Raw genomic sequence first — 23069 nt, forward strand, 5'->3', positions numbered from 1 at the left:
TACTGGATACCTAGTATTTATAGATACTTTTTTTTCTTCCTGGGCTCTGCGCTGTCATCAGTCATTTTCAAAATCCAAGACAAGCCCAGCAATTTCAGCTTTATGGCTTGGCACTGACAGGTGCCTAGATTCCTAAGTACAGGTCATGGCAGGAAAACAGTTTATTACTCATGCTTACATTTTCCAAACACGGTTATAAAAATAAACACTGCACATGCCTTGTTGTGTGTCTGTTATCATAAATTGATTCATAAGCATAGTCTATTTTAAAAATTAAGATTTACCGACAGATTTGGAGAAAAGTAATCCCCCTTAACTTTCTTTTTTTATTAGGAAGAAGAGCGTATTCCTTTCACTGCCTGGGGAAAGTGTATAAGGATAACCCTCTGTGCAAGTGCTGTCCTTTTCTGGGTAAGAATTTGTCTCTCACACACACATTTTTTTTTTTTTGAGTAATTTATTACATAACATTTTTCAGTGTCTAATATTAAATACCAAGGAAACTGAAGCCTAGAAACTATGTGACCTCATGAGAGATACTTGTAGGGACAGCTTAGCTACCACCTGGAGTGACTCTGAAGGTTTCAGACTATCCTACCTGTTCTCAGCGGTTCTTCTAATTCCTTCTTCCTCATTTGTTTAAATCAGGCCAGTGGTTCAGTATTTTCCAGTTTCTAGTAAAGAGACCAAATGGGAGGCATTAAGAATTCTGACTTTCAATGTCAACAACTAAAATAAAATGTTGAGGGATATCCTTAGCAGAAAGAGAATAGGAACTTTAAAAAAAACCTACTGGAAGACATGAAAGAAGTCTTAAAAAAAATAATTTTAGATGAAAGGACAGTGTTTCTATAATGCCAGAACTTATTAAATTAGTTTTGGATTTATTATTCATAAAAACATACTAGTAATATAAATTAGTGGGAGTTTTATTGGCTCAAGAAAAGCAGATTAGAGGATAGGACATGAAGCCCAGAAATAGGTTCTGGTATCAGTAATTTAATATATCGGAAGGGAGACATTATAAATCCATGGGATAAGTAGAGATTATGCAATAAATGGTAATAGGATACTTATTAACTATTGGAGGAAGGTTAAAGCCATATTTTGAACCACATACTATAATAAGTTCCCAAAACACTTTTTAAAAATGTTAAAATATAAAGAAGTTTTAGAGGAAAATATCTAAAGATTTTCATACAAATTTCAACAAAACACCAGAAGATATATTTGTGAAGGGGGCACAGTGTTAATACCTCTAATACACAGAATCCAGAGAACACACAAATATAGTAGCAAAAGAGAGAACATTGATTATTTTTCTTTAGTAACTACATTATTAAAACCCAATAGTAATTAAATCGTTATACATTAAAATGAGATACAGTATTTTGCCTCTCAAACAAGGCTAAGAGTCTGTAAGGATGATGTGCAGAATCACTCACTCTCATGTTGGGGTCCTGGGTTTTACATTGCTTCAGCCTTCCTAGTAAGCTGTGAGGCCATCTGTATCAAGAGTCCCCAGAATACTCATACTTCAATTCATTAATTTAGATTTTAGAAACTTGTAATCAACAAATACTTCAAAATGGCAAGTAAAGTAAGATTTTTTCAGACATCTATCACAACATTTTATACACACATTCACACGTGAATATATATCTCAACCAGGTGTCCTACCTTCAAACCCACCATCTAGAATATTGTACGGTCATGTAAAAGCACACTCATGGAAATATTTTGATACATAAAAATGCCTATGGTTTATGATAAGTTTGAACAAAGGATAAAATATGTAAAGCGGTTTGAAATATGCAAACAGTGCATAGTTCTGAAAGAATTATGCCCATATGTGAAGAGTAGGTGAATTTTCCTGTTTTTATAGTTAAGTCTTTCAATTGTAGGTGACAAAAATCAATCTCCAGCTGGTTTAAACGAAACAAAATGGGGGAAGGTGGGATTCATTGGTTCTCGAGCTGAAAATTCCAAGTTGGAAGTGTGGCTTTAGTCAGGGGAGCTACTGCTGCCCAAATAGCATCAGAGTCTATGTTTTGTTCTGTCTTCCTTCTGTCTCAGGTGACTTGCCAGTGTGCTGGGTCAAGGTACCGCCTTATGGTGGCAAAATGACTGCAGCATTTCAGATCCCACATTGTAGAGGGGAGGGGTCTTTTTAGTGGCTCCTCTGTGGATAAAGGAAGCTGCTTCTTCCCATGGACACTAAAGTTGTCTCCTCACACAGAGTGGCTCTTACTGGGTTATATATCAATCCCTGAATCAGTGGGTATGGCCAGTGGGAGGGGGACATGTTTTTCTCAAACCAAGCAGAATCTGACTCTGGAGCACTGTGGGGTCAATCCTACACACACCCCAGGGCTGATAGAGTAGGGTTAGTCCCCCCACAGCATGATCTGGGTTCTCTTCTAGGACAGTGAACAGGTCCAGGCCAGCAAAAGCAAGTGCCCACTACAGGGTACTTTCAAATTTTCTACAGCAAACACAAACTGAAGTGTATTAAAGCTAGAATCAGAAAAGCTAAGTAAAAAACTTGAAGGAGAACAAAAGGCTTCCCCACTCCTATGAAGAAATATTGAACATATTCATCCTGAAGAAGTATGGAAACATATCAACTTTGTACAAGCTCTGGAATGAGTTAGAATTCCTTTCATAAGCCACAGGGGAGGAGGTACCATGTAGTGGTCAGTGGGTTTTTGGAGTCTTAGGGAATCCCAGTTCCTTCACTCCCTAGATGCTTAATCTTGAACAAAATGCTTACTCGCTGCTAGCCTCTGTTTCCTCATCCATAGAGACAGATAATACTACCTACTGCAGAGGTCTATTATGAGGAGTCACCCAATACACATGTGCTGAGGTAAATAGTGGGCACTTATAGACTGCTGTTAGAATTACTTATTATCAAAATACTTATGGAAGTGATTTTTAGAACTATATTTGAATGGCCTGTATGTGTTGTGCTGAGCAAGGGAGACTCAACATCTTCTCTACTTCTCAGCCTTAGCTAATTTTTTATATACATACACACAAAAATCTCATTTATTTCATGAGTTTCTGAACACTACATGTAGAAAAGTGACCATCATGATTACTAATTTTTTGATTCCTTCACAGTTAAGTTTTAACTCATGAAATAAAGGATAATATCTTCTCTGTAAGTGGATTATTGCTTAAAACATAAGAAAAACATCTTAACACTTTGGTCACTGTCATCATAGGTAATATTTCTGTAGTGCTTTTCCTGTGTCTGGGCTTAATGTTCAAAGTGTTTTTACCTGTAGTAACTCACTGCATCGTCTACAAGTCTACAAGCTGGGTACTATATTATGCACATTGCACAGATGAGGAAACTGAAGCCCCAGCGGTGAATCTGTATTAGGTCGTTGAGGTAGTGGCAGAGCTGAGGTTTGCATGCAGGAGTCTGGCTCCAGAACCATCCTATAGTCACTCCCTTCGTTACTACCTACATTGTAACATGATTTATTTGGTCCTGAAGTTTCCATTCTCTGTCTTTTTCTCTTTGGGGACATGCATCATAAGCAGACATGATTCTGGAATCTATCCAGTAAAACAGATGTATGGAAAACAGTTTAAAGATACCTTTCCAACAATGTCTAATACTGTGTATCAAGTTAGGAGAAAATTCATGGGGCCTTTAATGTACATTATTCAGTGACCAGAGAAAATCAACTTACTGAGAAAGCAAAATGCTTTTATGTACAAAGTGTGCTTCAGATACCTGCATCGATTCTGGACTAAGTCAGAAATTCAGAGCAGCAGTGAAAAAAATCTGTGGCAATGCAGTCATGAACAACTGCCAGTTTGAAACCCGACTAGGGAAAGCCCAAGGAGCTTTTGTCGGCAGAGACAGTTCATGCAGGGCACCTCTGGGCCAGCTTCATGGCCTGTCCAGAACCTCCCTTGATTCTGTGTTTAAAACAGAAGATAGTACCTGTTTACCTTTGAGCTGGTGACAGGTTCTCTGTTGGAAGAAATCACATCTTCTTAATGGAGTATTACTAGCAAAACCCCACAAATTTCTAACTTAAACCATTCATTAATTATAGAAGATTTTTTTTAATATTTTTTAGTTGTAGTTGGATATAATACCTTTCTTTTATTTTTGTGTGAGGATCAAACCCAGGGCCTCACATGTACTAGGTGAGCGCTCTACCGCTGAGCCACAACCCCAGCCCCAGAAGGGATGTTTTCACTGGTTCTATGATCACAGACACTTTTTCCCTTCTACCTTAACATGCCACTAGTTATTCCAGTTTTATGCTGTCTGATGGGAACACTCTTTTTAATAGACTTTTTTTTCTAGAGCAATGTTTAGGTTTATAGAAAATTATGTAGAAACTACAGCAAGTTCTCATATCCCCTTTCACTCCTGTGCACATTCTCCTATTAACATTTTTTTTTGGCCGGGGGCGGGTGGGGGTTACCAGGGATTGAACTCGGGCACTCATCCATTGAGCCATATCCCCAGCCCTATTTTATATTTTATTTAGAGACAGGGTTTCATTGAGTCGCATACACCTCACCGTTGCTGAGGCTGGCTTTGAACTTGCGATTCTCCCGTCTCAGCCTCCTTAGCCGCTGGGATTACAGGGGTGCGCTATCTCGTTCAGCCCGTTAACATCTTATATGTGGGTATACTCACTTTCTATGTTCATCATTCCTTTCCCTTTCTCATGCCCTACTTTCCTCCTCTTGTGGCACTTGTGAAATTTATTTCACTTTACACACGTACCTTGTAAATAATATGCCAGTTTTTAATAGTAAAAATCTGATCACTGGTGAGTCTCATGCTGCTGTTTTTTGTGCTTTCAGATCCTGTTGATCATCGCTTCAGTTATTGGAATCATTGTCTATAGGCTTTCAGTGTTTATTGTATTTTCTGCAAAACTTCCCAGTACTGTCAATGGGACAGACCCAATCCAGAAGTACCTGACTCCACAGACAGCCACGTCCATCACTGCATCCATCATCAGCTTTATCATCATCATGATTCTGAACACCATATATGAAAAAGTGGCCATCATGATTACTAATTTTGGTAAGGTCCTGCCCTAACTCAGGCAATTTCTGGGACATTTTTAGAAAATTTCAAGCATAAACATGTTCTCTAGCCTGTATGGGAAAAGAATTATCAACAGCTTTGTATTAGTAAGAGGGACAAAGCAAAGACAGTATAATGATACTGTCCAAGCTCTGTGTAAACAGATCAGTGCTGAATAATATTTTCAATTACATTAGATCATGTACTCTATTGTTGAAAGTAAATAGTCTCTTTATTGCAAATAAGTGCAATAAGGTCATGGTCCCAGTAGCAAATACGTTCATTGTGGAGAGGACAAGCAATCGCACTGCTGCTGTCTTCCCCCGTGCTGTTCATATTAATATAATGCTTGGCATTTTGAAATAAGTGTTTCTTCCCCCTGGCTTGTATCCCAGGCAGCTGCGTAGTGGTCAGAGTTAAGTGCTTTCCACACCCTGCATATATCTGGGTCCTTCGATGACCACTTAGTCCATTCAGTCAGACTGATGTAGATTCCAAACTAGAAGGATGACCTGTTTTGTGTTCCCCACATGCCCCTTGTTTTGTGGTTGTGTTCAGCAGACCTACCTTACAGCAATTCAGGAAGACAAAAGATGATTACTCAGCAGGCAATTAGAAAGTAATGTTCTATTAGTTTAGAGCTGAGATAGTCCTCGTCCATTTGATAACATAGTACTTGTGAATTTTAAGAAATCATTGAAAAAAAAAGCTGATGTGTACGTACACACACACACATTGTGTCACGTGAGATATTGCATTCTGTGGTGAGAAGTCTTATAACAATGTGTAAACTTGGAATTAACACGGTGGCTATATTCAGGAATTGAAAGCAGCTTAAATGAAAACAGTGTGAATTTTTTTTTCCCCCAACATGTTAACTCATGTATGAGTGTTTTGGATTAGAGTTTCAAAGCTGTTCACAATTTTAAAATCTCTTTTCTGTTTTGTTTTAACGACAGAACTCCCAAGGACTCAGACTGATTATGAGAACAGCCTAACCATGAAGATGTTCTTATTCCAGTTTGTCAACTACTATTCTTCATGCTTCTACATAGCATTCTTTAAGGGGAAATTCGTAGGCTACCCAGGAGACCCAGTGTATTGGCTGGGAAAGTACAGAAATGAAGAGGTATGAAAATAGAATTGTATTCTTTTTACAGTTTAAGCTGCTTCATGTTTTCTCAATTACCTAAAAACAGTTTTCTCATTGTTTTTTTTAATATATGTATTTTTTTAGTTGCAGATGATCACAGTACCTTGATTTTATTTATTTAACCTTATGTGGTACTGAGGATCAAACCCAGGGAGGGCCTCACATGTGCTAGGCAAGCGCTCTACCACTGAACCACAACCCAAGCTCTCCTCATTGTTTCTTTTTTTTTTTTTTTTAAGATGTTTTTAGCCTAAACAGAATATCAGAAAAATAAAATTACTGGTTATATTCCCAGTTAAACCCATCTATAATCTAAATGAGATTTTCTTTTTAACATTCCAGTGTGACCCAGGTGGCTGTCTCCTTGAACTAACTACTCAACTGACAATAATCATGGGTGGAAAAGCAATCTGGAATAACATACAAGAAGTCTTGCTTCCGTGAGTATTAGATAGACCTTCTGCCTGTTACCCAAGAAGCGACACTGTCAGCCCACCTGATGAAATAATTTATCAACAGTCACATAGCTGCATGTCCACCTCTAAAATGGATTAGAATCTATTATTAAAGGTCTTTGGGCATGATAATCCAACAGTTTATATGTATCAAATGTTTAATAAGTATGTAAAACTTTCTTCCTTAAGAAAAGCCCACCTGCTACAGTTTAAACTGTCATAGAGGCTGTGATTAGTCAGCCACAGAGCGAAGCCCTTCCTTAGAATGTGAACTACGCATTACCCCACCTTTTCACAGCAGCCTCCTCCCTTCCCTTTATGTATGTTTTAAAGTCATTAAATAGTGATTTGTTGAATTATTAGTGCCAGTCACTAGAATGCTTTATATTTTTCTCTCATTTAATTTTTAAACCATTCTCATTTTATCTTCCTTTTGCAGTGAAAATTCATAGCTTAAAGAGATTAAATATTTTACCCAAGTTCACAGGGGCAATAAGAAGTTACTATAGGATTCCATTCCAGGACAGTATGTCTGCAAACTCTTGTGCTTTCAAGGAGAGGAGTTCAGGGCTGGGGTGTAGCTCTGTGGTTGAGGGCCTGCCTGCTATACCTTGAAGTTCTGGGTTCAACCCCCAGGACATAAAAAAATAAAGAAGTTCTCTTTGTCTTCCTAAGGCACAGGGATACACCTATAATGCTTTAAGAGATAATTGTTCAAAACAATAATCACAAAGGTTTTGACTTAACTGGGTTTTTTTCCCCCTCAAGAAAATGAGAGCAAGCTACAGCTATACTGAAGACGTTTAGCTCAAATCGCGCTGTCCTAAATTTTCACTGAAGTGCCATCCACAAACAGCAAAGTTCAGCACCATCTGCATTCTCTGAGAATTTCAGGGAGCCTATTCTACTCATTTCCTTTTGCTGCTGCAATAGATTGCCACAAAATTGATTAAAATGACATAAAGTTATTATAGTCTGTGAAGTCAGCCGTCTAAGCTAAAATCAAGGTGTTGGCAGGGATGTTTCTTACCCAAGTCTCAGGTAAATCTCTTTCTCTGCCTTTTCTAGAAAGGCAACACATCTCTTGGCTTGTGACCTCTTTTCTCCATCCACAAAGCCAGCAGTGTTTCCTGTCTGACTTCTGTGGCTCCCTCTTCCTCTCTATCATATTCCCCTCCTGCCCCTCTCCTCTTCTTTTAATGACCCTTGTGATTATATTGGATCCCCAGGATCATCTAGGATGATCTCCCTGTGTCAAAGTCAGCTGATTAGCAACCAGCTGATTACCTTAACCAGGGAACTTGACACATACATATATTTTGTGGATTAGGAGGGTAATGTTTTTGGAAGGACCATTATTCTCCCTGACACTTATTTTTCCAAGGTAATTTCTGCTCTAATTTTCTGCTCTTCTAAAACTTTAGATCTCTCTTCTGTCTTCCCTCCTATGTATTGTACCTTTCTCTATTCCATGCCAACCCAAATGGAGAGTATGCACAGCCCTCTCCCTAGTATCTTCCAAAGTCACTTCCAACAAGTATGCTTTACTGATGTTTAGTGAATGAAGGCAGAAACTCACTTTGAAATTTAATAAATTTCCCCTTTTTTAATTTTTTGTTTTTCTTAGTTATACATGATAGTATAAATATATCAAAATAGATTTTACCATTTATACCAACATGGAATATACCTTATTCTAATTAGAATCCCAGTTTTATGGATGTACATGATGTTGAGATTCACTGTGGTGTATTCATATATGCACACAGGAAAGTTATGTCAGATTCATTCCACTGTCTTTCCTGTTCACATCCCTTCCATGCATTTCCCTTTGCCTAATCCACTGAACTTCTACTCTTACCCCTCTTCCTTGTTGTTTGTTAGCATCCACATATCAAAACATTTGACCTTTGCTTTGGGGGGACTGGATTTTTTTACTTAGCATGATAGTCTCCAGATCCATCCACTTACCAACAAATGTCATAAACTCATTCTTATTTATGGCTGAGTAACATTCCATTGGGTATATATACCACAATTTCTTTATGCATTCATCTATTGATAGGTATCTACTTTGGTTCCATAGCTTAGCTATTGTGAATTGTGCTCCTGTAAACATTGATGTGGCTGTGTCACTGTAGTATGCCGATTTTATCTCCTTTGAATAGATACCAAGGAGTGATGTAACTGGGTCAAATGGTGGTTCCATTCCTAGATTTTTGAGGCATTTTCATACTGTTTTCCAGAATGCCTGCACCAATTTGCAGTCTCACTAGAAATGTATTAGTGTACTTTTTTCCCCACATCCTTGCCAACATGGTTACTTGTATTCTTGATAATTACCATTCTGGTTAGAATAAGGAGAAATCTCAGATGTTGAACAACTTTTTCATATATTTGTTGACCATTCATGTTTCTTATTGAGAAGTATCTGTTTAGTTCCTTTGCCTATTTATTGATTGGTGTGTATTAAGCTTTTTGAGTTCTTCGTATATCCTGAAAATTGCCATCTGTACCTCAGATAAGGTGTTAAAGATTTTCTCCCATTCTATAGTCTCTCTCTTCATGCTTTTGATTGTTTGTTTTGCTGTGAAGAAGCTTTTTAAAAAGTCCTTATACCACTCTGCAACCAAGGCCTTAAACTTACCATACTTTTTCTCCAGCCTACTGTCATTCTGCTCTGTCTCCCCCATCACATACAACTCCCTCTCCTGTTCCTCCACTCCTGAACTTTCTTCCTTCTCCCCACTGCCCCCAGTCAGGTTTCCATCCATCCTCCTGGATTTCTTCCTCCACCATCTTCAGGGTGAACCACCAGAGTCTTTCTCTAAACAAAAATATCTCACCTTCCCCAGAAAGGGATTCTGGCTTTAACTGTGAAATTAATATTTTATAATCTTACTGTGCAGAAAACAACCCTTACTTTCATTCAGTTAATATTCAGATTTTTCCAGATAAGTAAAAGTAGGTCATGCACAAATAATACTGTGTTTATTTTTTATATTTATTTTCACATATAAAGTCTTAACTTATTCTTACATTATTAAAAAGCATTTTCTAAGCCAAGCATGTTAATTATTTAACTTCAAGTTTTGATAATTAATTGTTCAGTAATGAACTATTCTCCAATTTGAAAATGTAGATTTCCTAAACTTAGTATTGAGAAATTCATACAAAATGAAATTTGTTCACATGGGATGTTTTTAAATAAAAGATGATTTATAGTCTGTATGGCCTGTTTATATTTTCATTTCAAGTAGGTCCATTGTTAAAAATTACAGTGACCTTTAGATGTTTCTACTGCTGATCTAAAGTATTTCTTTAATATGTTTTAAATGATTTCCTCCTTCGTTTAAAAGCTGGGAATGCCAAGTGTTAGCCAAATTAGAGTGACTTGGGCTTCTCCTTTGTGTAAGTTCTAGGATTCTCCTTACAATTATTTGTACAAAATCCTAGCATGTAAACGATGTAACAGTCATCCTTGCTTCCCAGGATTACACCCACCCCAAAAATAGACATAAGGCTTTTCTTTCCTTTCTAAGTCACCAGCTGTTTTCATGTCAAGTTAATATGTCAAAAGGAAAATAGTGAAATATATTTGACTAGGAAAATTGGAACCAGAGAAATAGCATATCTGGCACTGTGGCCACGTTCCCTATGGGGTCTCCCATACATGGACTGGCACTTGGCATGAACCATCAGATGGATAAGTGTTCTGTGGTTTACTGATGCTCTGTACTTGAAGCATTTGAGGCAAACTCAGAGCCCTTTGGCCTTCTAAGCACCACTTCTTTGAGACATTCCTGGGAATTTGCTTTATTCTGTACTTTGGGAAAAAAAAAAAAAGTTAGTACGATTCCTATGTTAAGCAAATTACTCTGAAAAATTTTTATAACATGTTGAGGAAAATAATTAAACATCCAAAATACATATGGCATCAGTGTCTTTTGATGTTTAGATGGTGGATGATTATAATTTTCTTCCTTTCCATATTTTCTACAATAAGTATTCACCACTAATAAGAGAAATGAAACATCATAGGAAAAGTTATCCTTTTGCAAGATGTGATCTAGCTATAGGATGCTCCAGAGACATACAATCAGAGGAGACTAAATGCAGGTAGCCTTCACTACCCATAGTTACCCTTTAAGTTCAAGAACAGTGAACTCAGGCCTGAAATAGATTCAGATAGTAAGGGATGCTTGTCTTTGAAGTTTAGTAAGTAGGAACACTATAGAATGTTCTAAACAGAATAGATAACTATGTTTAGTAGGTGGGTTAATTATGATAAAGAAAAGTCCAATAAAAAGGTATAAGGTGCATCACAAACATAAGTACTAAGTAAAGGGCAGATTATTATAATGAGTTTAGGTTAACATACATAGAAAATTTTTTAAAAAATTCTTTTGTAACCACTGCCCTACTTCTAGCCTTATACCAGATCTTCTCCCCTCTGGCTATTTTTAAAAGTTCTATAAGTGATTCTCATGTGTAGGTAGTCAAGATTGAAACCCAGTATTAGAGATACAGTTCACTAGAAAACCCAAAAGATTCAGGGAAACAGTGGGTAGAAGCTTCTACAGATGAGTAGCTCAGCTGACCAAGAGGCTCAGAGTGTGTAGCTAGAAAAGAAAACTAGTTGGAAATACCCGTCATCTGATCGGTGATGAGTGGGGAGACAGAACAGTAGGGATGAAAGCACCAGATGAGTTAGTAATGCAACAAGATAAAAGCTTCATCTGAGTCCAAATGATGATGGATTTGGGGCCATACAGAGAAATATCTGCTTCTCTGGGGACATGGAGAAGACTCAGGAGACTGAGGTTGGAAGGGAGGGAGAGCAAAAAATAAATCAATTAAAAAACTAAACCAAAAAACCTTGAGATTAGGTGTCATGAAGGATGGTGGGCATATGTGGATCTCAGAACTGGCTGTGTTACAAGGTCCCTGGGATGGGTGTAAAACTGTAGATCCCGGGACATGCCTCAGTTCCCTGGCTTTAGGTACAGGAAGCTGCACTGTTAGCAAGCATTCCACATCCCTCTTCTGAGTACTGAAATGAGAACCACTGGTCCAGGTGGCCAAGCATACCCAAGCCAAGATTCCCAGTGATGGAGGCCAGATATTCAGTGGGCTTCAGCCAATGTGGCCTGTGATGGTCAACAGGAAATCCCATACAGGGGGCATGGGCGTGTTAGGAAATGTTTTAAAGCCTTGACCTGTTTTGAATCATTTAATCCTGACAGCAGCCCTGGACAATATATGTTCTATCACCTTCCTTTTTTTATATTTAAGTATGAATTATTTTATTTGTAGCAACATTCACATGAAATTAAAGGAATTTTATGTTATCATTTAAAATTCACACACAAAAACAAATAAAACTCACCAGTTCTACATTTCAGTGGTATCAAGAACATTCACAAACTTATTGCAGCCATCACCTCCATTTCTAAAGCATTTTCCTCACTCCAAAAGTAAATGTGGTACCTGCTCATTCCTCATCCCCCCACCCAACCCTGACAGCCACTAATCTGCTTGCTGTCTTAATGAAGTTGCCTGGTCTACCATTTAGTACAAATGCAATCATACAATATGTGACTTGTTCATCTAGCTTCTTTCACCTAGAATAATTCTTTTGAGAATGGTATAGCATTACTTCATCCCTTTTCATGGCTGAATATTATTCCATCGAATCGGTGTTTAATTGGCCCACTCAGCCACTGATGAACATTTGGGTTGGTTCCACCTTTTGGCTATTGTGAATAGTGCTGCTAAGAATATTGATGTGTAAGTGTTTGAATAACTGTTCAGTTTTGGGGGGAACCACCGGACTGATTGCATAGAACCACCACAGTACCTAACAAGTCCACTCCTTTGTAAATACTCCAAGAACTGAGAACAAAGTGGCCACTCTATTTTATATTACACCAGAGGGGTGCAAGCATCCCACCAAACATGATGGAAGTATCACCTTATTTTCTTTTAACTTTTCCAAAGTAAATATAGCTAGTAAGCGATGAATATGGGTTCAGATTCAGGATTATCAGAGTCAAATCTCTTCCACTTTCTTCAGCTCCCTATTGCCTCCATGATTTTATCAATGAAATACAAATGGGGAAAGATTGTGAAGCCAGGGCCATGTTCCATGGCACAGCATCTCCCCTGAGGAGGGCCTGGGGAGTGTGCAGGCCGAATTAGCGCTGGGATGAGTGGCAATCTGGGAATCTCAGCGCTGAGAGCCACCTCAGTCCTGTCTTAGTCTGGCTCGTGTGTGTGAGCAGTGTGTACTCACGAGGAAGAGCATGATGGTCTGTGAGGTTTCTTGCAGCAACTTTTTATAGTCCCAAGAGGCCTCCCCTTTGTCAGAATTTGAAATTCACACAAATCTGTTGTTTAATCAGCCAAAGCTTAGCCAGATGTTCTATGTGTACTTGAAGTTGCTTCTTGTTACGGCGCCTCCTCTGATGAGCTCCACAAGTAAACCACAAGCTGGCTGTGGCTGGAGGGGACAATGGTTCTTTATACTAGGTGCACACCTCATTGTACTGTCACCTAAGATTTCTTTTCAGGGCAAACTGCCATTAAAGGGCTGGGATTGTGGCTCAGTGGTAAAGCGCTCGCCTAGCACACGTGAGGCTCTGGGTTTGATCCTCGGCACCACATAAAAATAACAAAGTTTATTGTGTATACCTACAACTAAAATAAATATTTTTTTTAAAAAAAATTGCCATTAAAAGTGGGAAAGCGTTTATCTGGGCCATAAGGCTTTCAGAAAGAAAAACATGACATCTAAGAGGAAAGGCTCTGGGAGGGTGGACTCCTGTAGTAGGCAGAGCTGCTTCTCCTAGCTCTGCATATGACCTCAACAGGGCATTGCACTTCTCAGGTCCTTAAATTGTTCAGCTTATTGTGTAGTCCCATATTATCTAATGAGAGCTATATTATCTAATGTCAGTTTGTCACTTTTCTGCTTAGTGCCCTTCAGTGGCTCCCTACTTCCCTCAGAATTAAAACCATCCAAATGCTCATAGTGGAGATCTCTTAGACCCCCAGCTCCCAAACCAAAGGCCCCGTTTCCCACTAACCTTGGACCACAGGAGCCTCCTCCGTGCTGTATTCCAAGGTAGGGGTCTGCTCCTGACTCTGGGTGTCTGTAGTCACTGTTTCTCTTTCAGGAAGCTCTTGCCTCTGCTGCTTTACCCTCCACCTCCCCCGTGTCCTTGTTCAAATATCACTCCGGTTATCCTCCACCACACCAGTCCTCCCTGCAAACAGTCCTGGTCCTGCTTTATTTTTCTCCATAGAATATGTGAGTTGGCAATAAGTGCTGTCTTTTACTTTGTTTACTTTCAATGATGATTTCCATATTGGAAAGACCATTATGAATAAGAGAGGAAGTAAAAAAACAAGAAAAAACTGAAGTTAATCAAATGAAGAAAAATATCTTATGAAACCTCCCACATGAAGCAGCCAGTTACAGTTTTGATAAATATTTGGGGACTAGGAAGACAGAAATAAAAAGAAATTTAATATTCAAACAAGAAATCAATTTCTTGGGAAGAATACATGTTCAGTTTTCAAATTGCAGTGAAATGCTTTTATGACCTTCATCTAATAACAATCTAATTATAATTGATCTTTTCGGCAGCTGGATCATGAATCTAATTGGACGGTACCACAGTGTTTCAGGATCAGAAAAGAAAACCCCACGATGGGAACAGGATTACCATCTGCAGCCCATGGGCAAGCTGGGATTATTTTATGAGTATCTTGAAATGAGTAAGTTGTTTATGAAGTTTTAAGTGATATAAAATATGTTGGAGCATGTTTTAAAGCCCAAAAACATCTGTTATAGAGCCAAATAATTATTTAGCATATTGAAATGAAGAGGAGTATGTTTTTCTCTGCTTGATAAAATTATGCAATCAGCTTTTTAAATAAGGTGGCTGTGTGTGTCTTTGTTAATATTTATGTTGTTTGAAGATAAAGATCATTACCATCCAATGAAATGGTGTATTCATTGAGGTCCTTCTTCACCATTAATTCTCAAAGCACTCTAACCATGTTTTCTGAGAAACTCAGCAAATATCATTAGTTGTGGTTTGGCTTGGGCTGAAGTCCATTCAGGCACAGCTGATAGCCACACATTTCTGATCCTAAGTTCGAGGCCAGCCTCCACCTCTTAGCGAGGTCCTCAGCAAATTAGAAAGAAAAAGAAAAAGCTTATAGGAGCTTGCAGCTTCACCACAGAAAGGATCCCAGGTCCTCCTTTCATACCTGGCTCCTGTCTTGGACAACATATCTATTTCAACTCAGTGGTTTCCACTTGGTTTCTTGATTGACCTCGGAAATGGAAAACCATTCTGCTGGTGTGGAATTAAGATTACTTTAGCACAGGCCCTCCTTTTTCTTTCCTGAAACTCTTTGCCTTTGAGTATTTTTGGTCTCAGTTTCTCAGGTTTAACCTAATTTTGAGTTCTCAGTTTCCTTTAAATGGATGCATCTCAAAATAGGTTTTCTAGGAGGCACCCTCTTTTCTATTATGCATGACACACATATATCTAATAGATGGTTAACAATTTACATGTTTTGTATGTGTGCCCTTGCAGCTAACCACTGCATTGAATTGCAGTTTTTTGTTTTTTTTTTTTTTAAGCTAGGGGAATAGAAAAAGATGCACAAAATTTTAGTTGACAGGCCTTGCATTTATGCATAGGAGTTTGTGTGTTGGCAAGGACACCCTTTTGTATTTCCTATTTACAAGTCTGCAGATCGAGGGTGGATTTTATTAAATCACATCCTATGTATAAAATAATTGCTTTCAAAAGTATACATTATACATGGAAACACATCTGCTTTCTTCAGTGAGTAAAAAGGTTCATTTTGTGGCTCCTTCAGTCAATAATATTTTGCAGCAGCCCAGGGTCTAATTTGAATTTCTTTTTGTTTTCCTTGTTCTTTGTACTCAGGTTTATTAAGGGTGTAGCTGCAGTACATAATGTAGAAGCTATATTTATTCATTCGGTTTATTTTCAAAAGTCCTGCAAGACAATTACCTGTTATTTCAAAATGAGTCATAATTATAAATATTTCTTATTGGAGCCATTATCGGCAACAACATTCTGATGTAAAATATCATTTGTTATTTTAACCTCCCTCCCAAAAGAAAACTTAGAAAAACAAAGTTATTTTTCTGTGGTGATTAATCAAATAAATGTGTTGAGAAGAAAAGTTATATAGTCGTGCTTTAGGGAGTTGATAAGACTTTTAGTTTTTCACAGGCTTATTAAAATAGTTATGAACCAAATGATTTGGCCTTGTCCTTCCCTATGAGAAAAGATAGAATAACACAGCTGTTTTATTCAGTTGTTTTCCAATTATCTAAATAATACCAAACAACTTAGAAAACGTCATCCGTTTCTGAGCATAGGCTGTCTGTTATTGCATATTCAACAGTAGAGTGGATCTGGTTTTTGTCCTTCTAGGCTGTAGAAGATACAATTCACAAGGCACTCGAAATTCTTTTTGTTCCTCTAAAAATAAATACTGAGAGCCTCTGGGAATGGCTGCACCACCACAGCCCGCTATGTCCCAGTCTCCCCGTGTTCACTAATGATACCTCCAGCTACCTTTCTAGTTATGGCTCCTACTGCTTTGGGAAGCATCTTCCAGCAAAGGACCCAGGAGTCCACCACCCTTTTCCCTTTTTTCCTACCTGAACAATTCCTGATGAGCATCCACAGAGCCCCTCAGCTTTTCACAGTGCCTTGTGGCTTCCTTCCTCTAAGCCTTACTGGCACTCACTACCATGATCACATTCATGCCTCTCTCCAATAAAACTGGAGGTGGCTACCAAGTCCTCTGTGTCTTTCAGTCCTCCCTTGGAACACCCAAGACGGGAGCCTAGTATTCACAAATACTTAAGTGACTTTGGAGCATTTCTACAACCGTTAGTGGATTTACATTTATGTTGCCCCACCCATTACACCATGTATGGTATGGCCTATGATTTTTTTGAGTGAAATTTTTATTTCTTAGTGAATTTCCTACCACTCTGAGAAACTTTGGGATGTTGACCAAAATTGCCTCCCAAATAATTTCAAAGTGTTGGGTCCTGACGCTGAAAACTTAGAAAACATAAAAGAAAAACAGTCTGTCAGTATTAAGATCTGGAAACCATAGATATCATTCTGTACCTAGAGTACTGAACAATACAACCAGTCTATCGTCAATTTGGGACACCTTCCCAGGGGGAAGGGACCATAGTGAAGTGCACTAAAATGACAAAGTGAGCCCCACCTGTTTCTGATACTACCTCTTTCACCTTGCTGTATTAACTTGATCCATCTCCAAGTAAGTTTTTTAAGTCATTAAAACAATGACTCTGACCAATATTATTTTTTCTCCATTTAACTTATGGCAATGAGTGTCAGCAGATTTTCCACATCTCCTTGCACCAGATCTCCTCCCTCCTCTGCATACCCACCAGAGCCCCCACTGCCCTTCAAGACTCAGGCCTGCCCTCCTGTCTACCACCTGCAGGTTGAGCTTTCCAGAATGACAGCTAGATAACTGGGGAGGATTGGTAGGCTTCCTATCTCATCATTTACTCAGTAAACACTTGTTGAGCACTAGTTTGTGTCAAACGCTTTAACAATTGCTAGGGATACCAAGGTAAAACTTGGTTCCAACCTTCATGGAGCTTAGCACCCTAAATATTATTAAGAATACAAATCAGACTTGCAGAGCAGATAATATTTGAACTGGATTTGGAAGGGATAATGGAAGTTATCTAAAGTATGGTGAAGGGAATAGACGTTTCATGTGAAGGGGTAGACACATTTTAAAGTAAAAAGGCACAAACACTGAACATTCATTGTAAGAATGACAAGTAGACAAAACATGGCTGGAACAAAGGATCCATAGGTGGGAAAATCGGGTAAGCCAGGGCCTTATATACTTGTCCAGGAGCCTTGAACTTTACTGTTAAGGAAACACCCATCTGTTAGAATACTGGTAAATAAGAGAATTGTGTCATGTTATGTTGAAGAAAACCAGATTATACTGGCAATAGAGTAGAAGATATTCCTTGGGATGGGGTCCATATTTGGTGGGAGGAAGATAATCCACAAGGCTGCAGCAGGTAGCCCAGACAAGAAGTGATAAGAGCCCAAATGGAGGACATGGGCATTGCAATACAGATAGGGAGACAAGTTTGATAAGTGTGATAGAGGTGATTTGTAGGGGAGATGATGAATAGAATTGTTAAGACACCTTCCAGGAGTCTGAATATTTAGGGTGGGAATAGGGAAAGGAGCTGGTGTCAGAAAAGCCATAATGACAAAGGGGCATTATGAAAACCAGGCAGAAAATGTCAGAACTGAAGCTTCTACTTAATTGCTAGAATAGTGGGGGGTGCTTTTTTAGAGGTTTTTATTTTTTCCTCATATGACTTGACTTGCTTTTTAAAATTAAAGTAAAACAAAAGTCAAGGAAAACATGTTCCATGGAGAGGGGAATATTTGACCATGTCAGAAACTGAAGAGTGATCAAATAAACAGAGTTGAATGTGCTTGAGCTTTGGAATAAGCAAAAAGTGCAAAGTTGACAAGAGTAGGCCCCGTGCAGTGGTGAGGACCACAGCAGGATTTGGGGGCTTCGAAGAGGGAATACATGGTGGAGGAATAAACAGTGGATGCTTCCTTCAAGAAACCTGACTGTAAAGTGAAGAAGGAAGAATTAGAGAGTAACATAGGATCATGAGGGGTTGTTTTTGTCTTAAAAATAGGCGCTTTTGCCTTACTGAAATGATTAGTTTTTTTTGTTGTTGGAGGTGGTGTTTAAGAAGACACTTATAAAGTTATTCATTTGAATATCAGAACAGATCACACTGGGTTGTGTTTTTCTTTTGCCTTTTTAAAATATAAAATTGTTAATTCATCAGGAATTTATTTGGGAGTCAAAAGTGACAGCCCCATGTCAGTTTTTCCAATGACTTAGCTACTTGCTCAAATATTTGAATGCTGATTGTAAATCCCATGAATATTTATCTGTTCTTTAAAACCATTCTGTTTAATTCATACTTACTATCTATTCATGCACTAGTTCTGCACCGTTTCAATTATAGTAGTACTATAGCATACTTTAGTAACTCCTAGAGCTGTTCTCATTTTATTATTCTTTTTCAGAATGTCCTGTATTAATACTGTCAGGGCAAACATTCCTCCTCCTTTTTAACTGTTTATTTATCTCTCTTGAACTCTAGCATCACCTTTCGGCTTTAAAAAAAAAAAAATCCATTTGGGATTATCAACTGAATTCATTAGAATTCTAAATGATTCTGTGGAGAAAATTTTGATACATCCCAAATTTGAGTCTTAGCATATCCTACCATTCATTCAATCATCATTGTTTTTAAGTCAATTATCATAAGTTTTAACATTACCCATTAATTTATTCTCAAGTAGTCTGTGCTTTCATTGTTATAAATGATATCTTTTCTCATCTGGATATTTAACTGAATTTATTGCCAATAAAATCCTAATTTCTGGCCTTTCTTGAACAATCAGATCTAGCAACATCGGGCCCTCACCCCAACATGGTAGCTGTGAGCAGTCACCTTCAGTAGGACACACTTGCCAGTGTACCACCGTTGACTCTGACCCACTCCCCACATTTCTTGTCCTTGCCTGGCCCCAAAGCCTGATGAGTATATCGAGGTTTAAGTAAATCACAGACACAAGCACTGATATCACTAATGTTGCTTCCACTGCCGACTCAGACAAAGGGCCAGAATAGGTAATGTCAGACTTCTATGAATATGAACACTTCTCCCTGGCCTGTGTGACTTACTTGTCTTTTCAGCCCTACCTTTCTACAACAGATCTTGGCCTCTTAGACCAGAAGCAAATGCCAACTCCTCCTACCTAATCACACCTGCTGCAGCCTCACCTGGCCTGGCCAGAGTTGTCCCTGCTCCCTGTCTGAGCAAATGCTGAAAGGGGCTATAAATAATGTTTTCCTGTTCTCCAGTCTCAATTCCACACCTGTACACGTTCCCTCTAAAGATCTGCCTGTGAGAAGAAAAGCCCTAAACCAAAAGTTTCTTTTCTAGATCTTTGGTTTTTATTTCTTCCTCCTCCCCCAAATCCCTGCTGCCCTCCTATACAAAGGTCCTATAAGTTACAGAAAAGGAGAAAAGAACTTCTGAGCTTCCACTGGTGTCTTGATGTTTCAGGACCCATAGATTGTAACAACTTCATGAGGACGATTCCTAAAGGAGGATTATGTCTGGTTGAAACACCTTGACCACACATATTTTCTGTGATTTGTAATAACAGATTCTCTGAAGGCTCTGCCTTTGCACTCACAGACTTAAGGGAGCTCGTTCAGTTGCTTGTTTTCAGCATGTTTCCTCCAACATCTCTGAGCACAGCCTTCCTGACAGTACATTTCTTGTTTCTTGTTAGATGCTTCCATACCATTTTTCTTTTTTAATCTTAAATCAATCATTTTCCAACATTCTGTTGTTTCTACACTGAGAATAAATAATGTACTTAAAATGTCTCAAGTTTATTAAAGTAGTTAGGGTTGATTAAGTATTTTTCAGCCTATTCTTAAGTGAATATAAGTGCAAGAAACAGGCTATATTTAATCATCTTTCCAGAAAGCTCGTATTTGTGTTTTGTTTAAATTGTTTCACTGTTGAGCAACAAGTGTTATTGACCACGGATGTGTTTTCTCTTTGGGATTGAGTTCTTTGCCTTTCTCTTTCTTTACGAAAGTGAAGGAAAATATTGTCTTTCCATCCATCCACCACTCCATGATGTGTGTCCATTCCATTGACAGTTATTCAGTTTGGGTTCGTCACCTTATTTGTGGCCTCTTTTCCACTGGCTCCTCTGTTGGCTCTGGTGAACAATATATTGGAAATAAGAGTGGATGCATGGAAACTGACTACGCAGTTTAGACGCATGGTACCAGAAAAGGCCCAAGACATCGGCGCGTGGCAGCCCATCATGCAAGGAATAGCGATTTTGGCTGTGGTGACTAATGTGAGTAGACCTAAGCTTCAAGAGTTAAGACCTTAAAATGTCCAAAAACGCATTAGGATGCTACCTAAGGAATGAAATGGTTGGTACTTTATAAAATGGGACAGTGCCAAGTCAATCATAGCATATAATAACTATGTTGCTCATATGCAATGTAACTAATTATTCTTTTAAAAACATTTTGTTTGCTTATAATTATTCTTTATTTACCAAGTTAAGACCAACTACAAATGTACTATAGTTTCTCATTTGCTAAAATGTTTCAATTAAATAGGAATATGATAATAGTAATAAGACTAACATTTTTAACCCTCATAATTATAGAGGGAGTTATCAAAAGGTGCTTTTATCATGTACGTGGGAATGTATTCATTTAGAGTTTTAGGACCCAAAAGTGAGACCATCCCTTCATATTTTCCAATATATTCCAAAATACCAATTTAAAATATTAACTTTGATGAAGTCTAAGCACTTTGTGCATTCCTAATTGTGTTACCCTCCTTGTCTCCAGGGTAATAGTTCTTCAAGGAGGTGGGGGTTACAGGTGGCTTTCAGCACTTTTCCCACCCTACCCCTTTGTCTTTGCTAGCCTCACTGGTCATTAACTGAAGCAGCCTCATGCCCTGCATGGGTCCCAGTTATGAGGGGACATTCAGTTGTTTCTAGCCTGCATTAAGAGTCCCCAGCCCTTCCCATGAACCTCTGCAGAACAGGAATCAGCAGTACCCACAGCCAGGCTCTGGAGGAGGGGAGTTCCTGAGCATTGTAGGCTACAGAGTGAGGTAGGCCTAAGCTCTGCTTTCTCACACTGAACCTCGAATTGTGTGACCTTGGTTCATGCGGAAGCAATTCAGAGCCTCATTATCATTTGTAAAATGAATTCCCTTACCACTCAGTTGTGTGTAGGGAATTATTCAATGAAATAATGCATGAACTGCATGGAGCCTGGTCCTTATTGAATATTACCTGCTCTTGTTTTATCTTCATTACCCAACATCATTAACAATGACTCTGAAGCCTCTGACAGGTACTTCAAAAACCCCAAAACTGTATTTCGCCATATAATTGTCACCAACATGTTAACTATTCCATGCCTCCTAATTTTGCACCAAAGACAGTTTAGTAATAAATTATTTTTATGTAATACCGGCACAATATTTAAGCTTCACATAATGGTTGTAACCCTCTTTTTTGCCAAAAAAAAAAAAAGATATAAACTCTGCAGTGATTATGCAGTGAAATACAGAATTTTGTAATCAGTCATTATCTAGACTGTTTACAATTGTATATAATCAAACAAGTTATTTGGAACCAGCTATCACCTACTACCCACCCCCAAACCCTCAATTTATCTGAATTGCATGCTACCTCTACTTTTTGGAGGAAGTTGCAAATTACACACAGAATCCAACTGATAGAATATGTCAGTTTCCCTTCACCCAAATACCCTGAACCTTCAACATCTACTGTGCTTCAAAATGAAGACTGATGTTTAGAAATATGAAAGGCCTTTCAAGTTCCACAATCATAAAAGAATTGGATCTGTCATGTTCAATATGCTGTAGTACACTAAGCAAGGCAGGAACATGGACTTGTATGCTTTAGGAAAATTTTCAGCAAAAAGGTTTGAAACTAAAAGGGTTTTTGTTTGACCTTCAACAACCAGAAAATTCAATTGACTCAAGTTCCCCATTCCTCAAGCATTCCAGTCTGATTGTATTAGGCATCTTTTCCCAGTATCCATGCCATGGCTCTACTCCATTAGCACAGATGGAGGTTTGCTGACTTTCCAAAGCTGCTCCGTGTGTGTGTGTGTGTGTGTGTGTACACACATGCCAGCTAACTGGTTTTACAGGTTCCTGTCCAACAGCTGTATTTTCTTATAATTTACCCTAGGAAAACTTATCACATTTGTGTCATTAATCTATGTATAATCCTTTTTCCCACATTATTGGGATCTACTACACTTCCATGGTGCAGTATACATATGTATATACACATGTGTGTGAATATGAGCATTAAACGTATCTTGTATCCCTTCACACATACAATCTCAACCCCTCAAACACATAGTGTGTAATCCACAACCTAATGTGTATAGAAGGAAGAACAGCCGCCAGGGGTGAGAGTGGGCATCAAGCTGGAGTTTGGTATAAAACCATTCATTTTAAAGCTGCTGGTTCAATAAATAAGCTGAATTGACACTGCTGTATCATGCCAGAGCATCTGCTATTGAAGACCAATTCTAATTTATTTTGATGTAAATGGAAAATTGTGTGCAGCCCAGGGAATGAAGCACACTGCATTTATTTGTACTCTTGTAGCACATCTCT

General features: G+C 38.4%; 1 protein-coding gene across 3 annotated transcripts in view; it reads left to right on the forward strand.

Annotated features, from left to right (window-relative positions):
• The window catches only part of Ano6 (anoctamin 6), a 201842-nt gene that overhangs the window by 160926 nt on the left and 17847 nt on the right, over nt 1–23069 (forward strand). For all 3 annotated transcript variants that reach the window (XM_046435890.2, XM_046435891.2, XM_046435892.2), the window contains 6 exons: nt 334–411; nt 4846–5071; nt 6034–6203; nt 6570–6667; nt 14334–14464; nt 20534–20739. In XM_046435890.2, the coding sequence (XP_046291846.1) occupies nt 334–411; nt 4846–5071; nt 6034–6203; nt 6570–6667; nt 14334–14464; nt 20534–20739 (909 nt within the window). The remainder of the gene's footprint in view (nt 1–333; nt 412–4845; nt 5072–6033; nt 6204–6569; nt 6668–14333; nt 14465–20533; nt 20740–23069) is intronic.

This window comes from Marmota monax, unplaced genomic scaffold (genome assembly GCF_021218885.2).
Source record: "Marmota monax isolate L192 unplaced genomic scaffold, Marmota_monax_Labrador192_F-V1.1 WCK01_AAM20220418_F8-fsc00012, whole genome shotgun sequence".
Taxonomy (NCBI): domain Eukaryota; kingdom Metazoa; phylum Chordata; class Mammalia; order Rodentia; family Sciuridae; genus Marmota; species Marmota monax.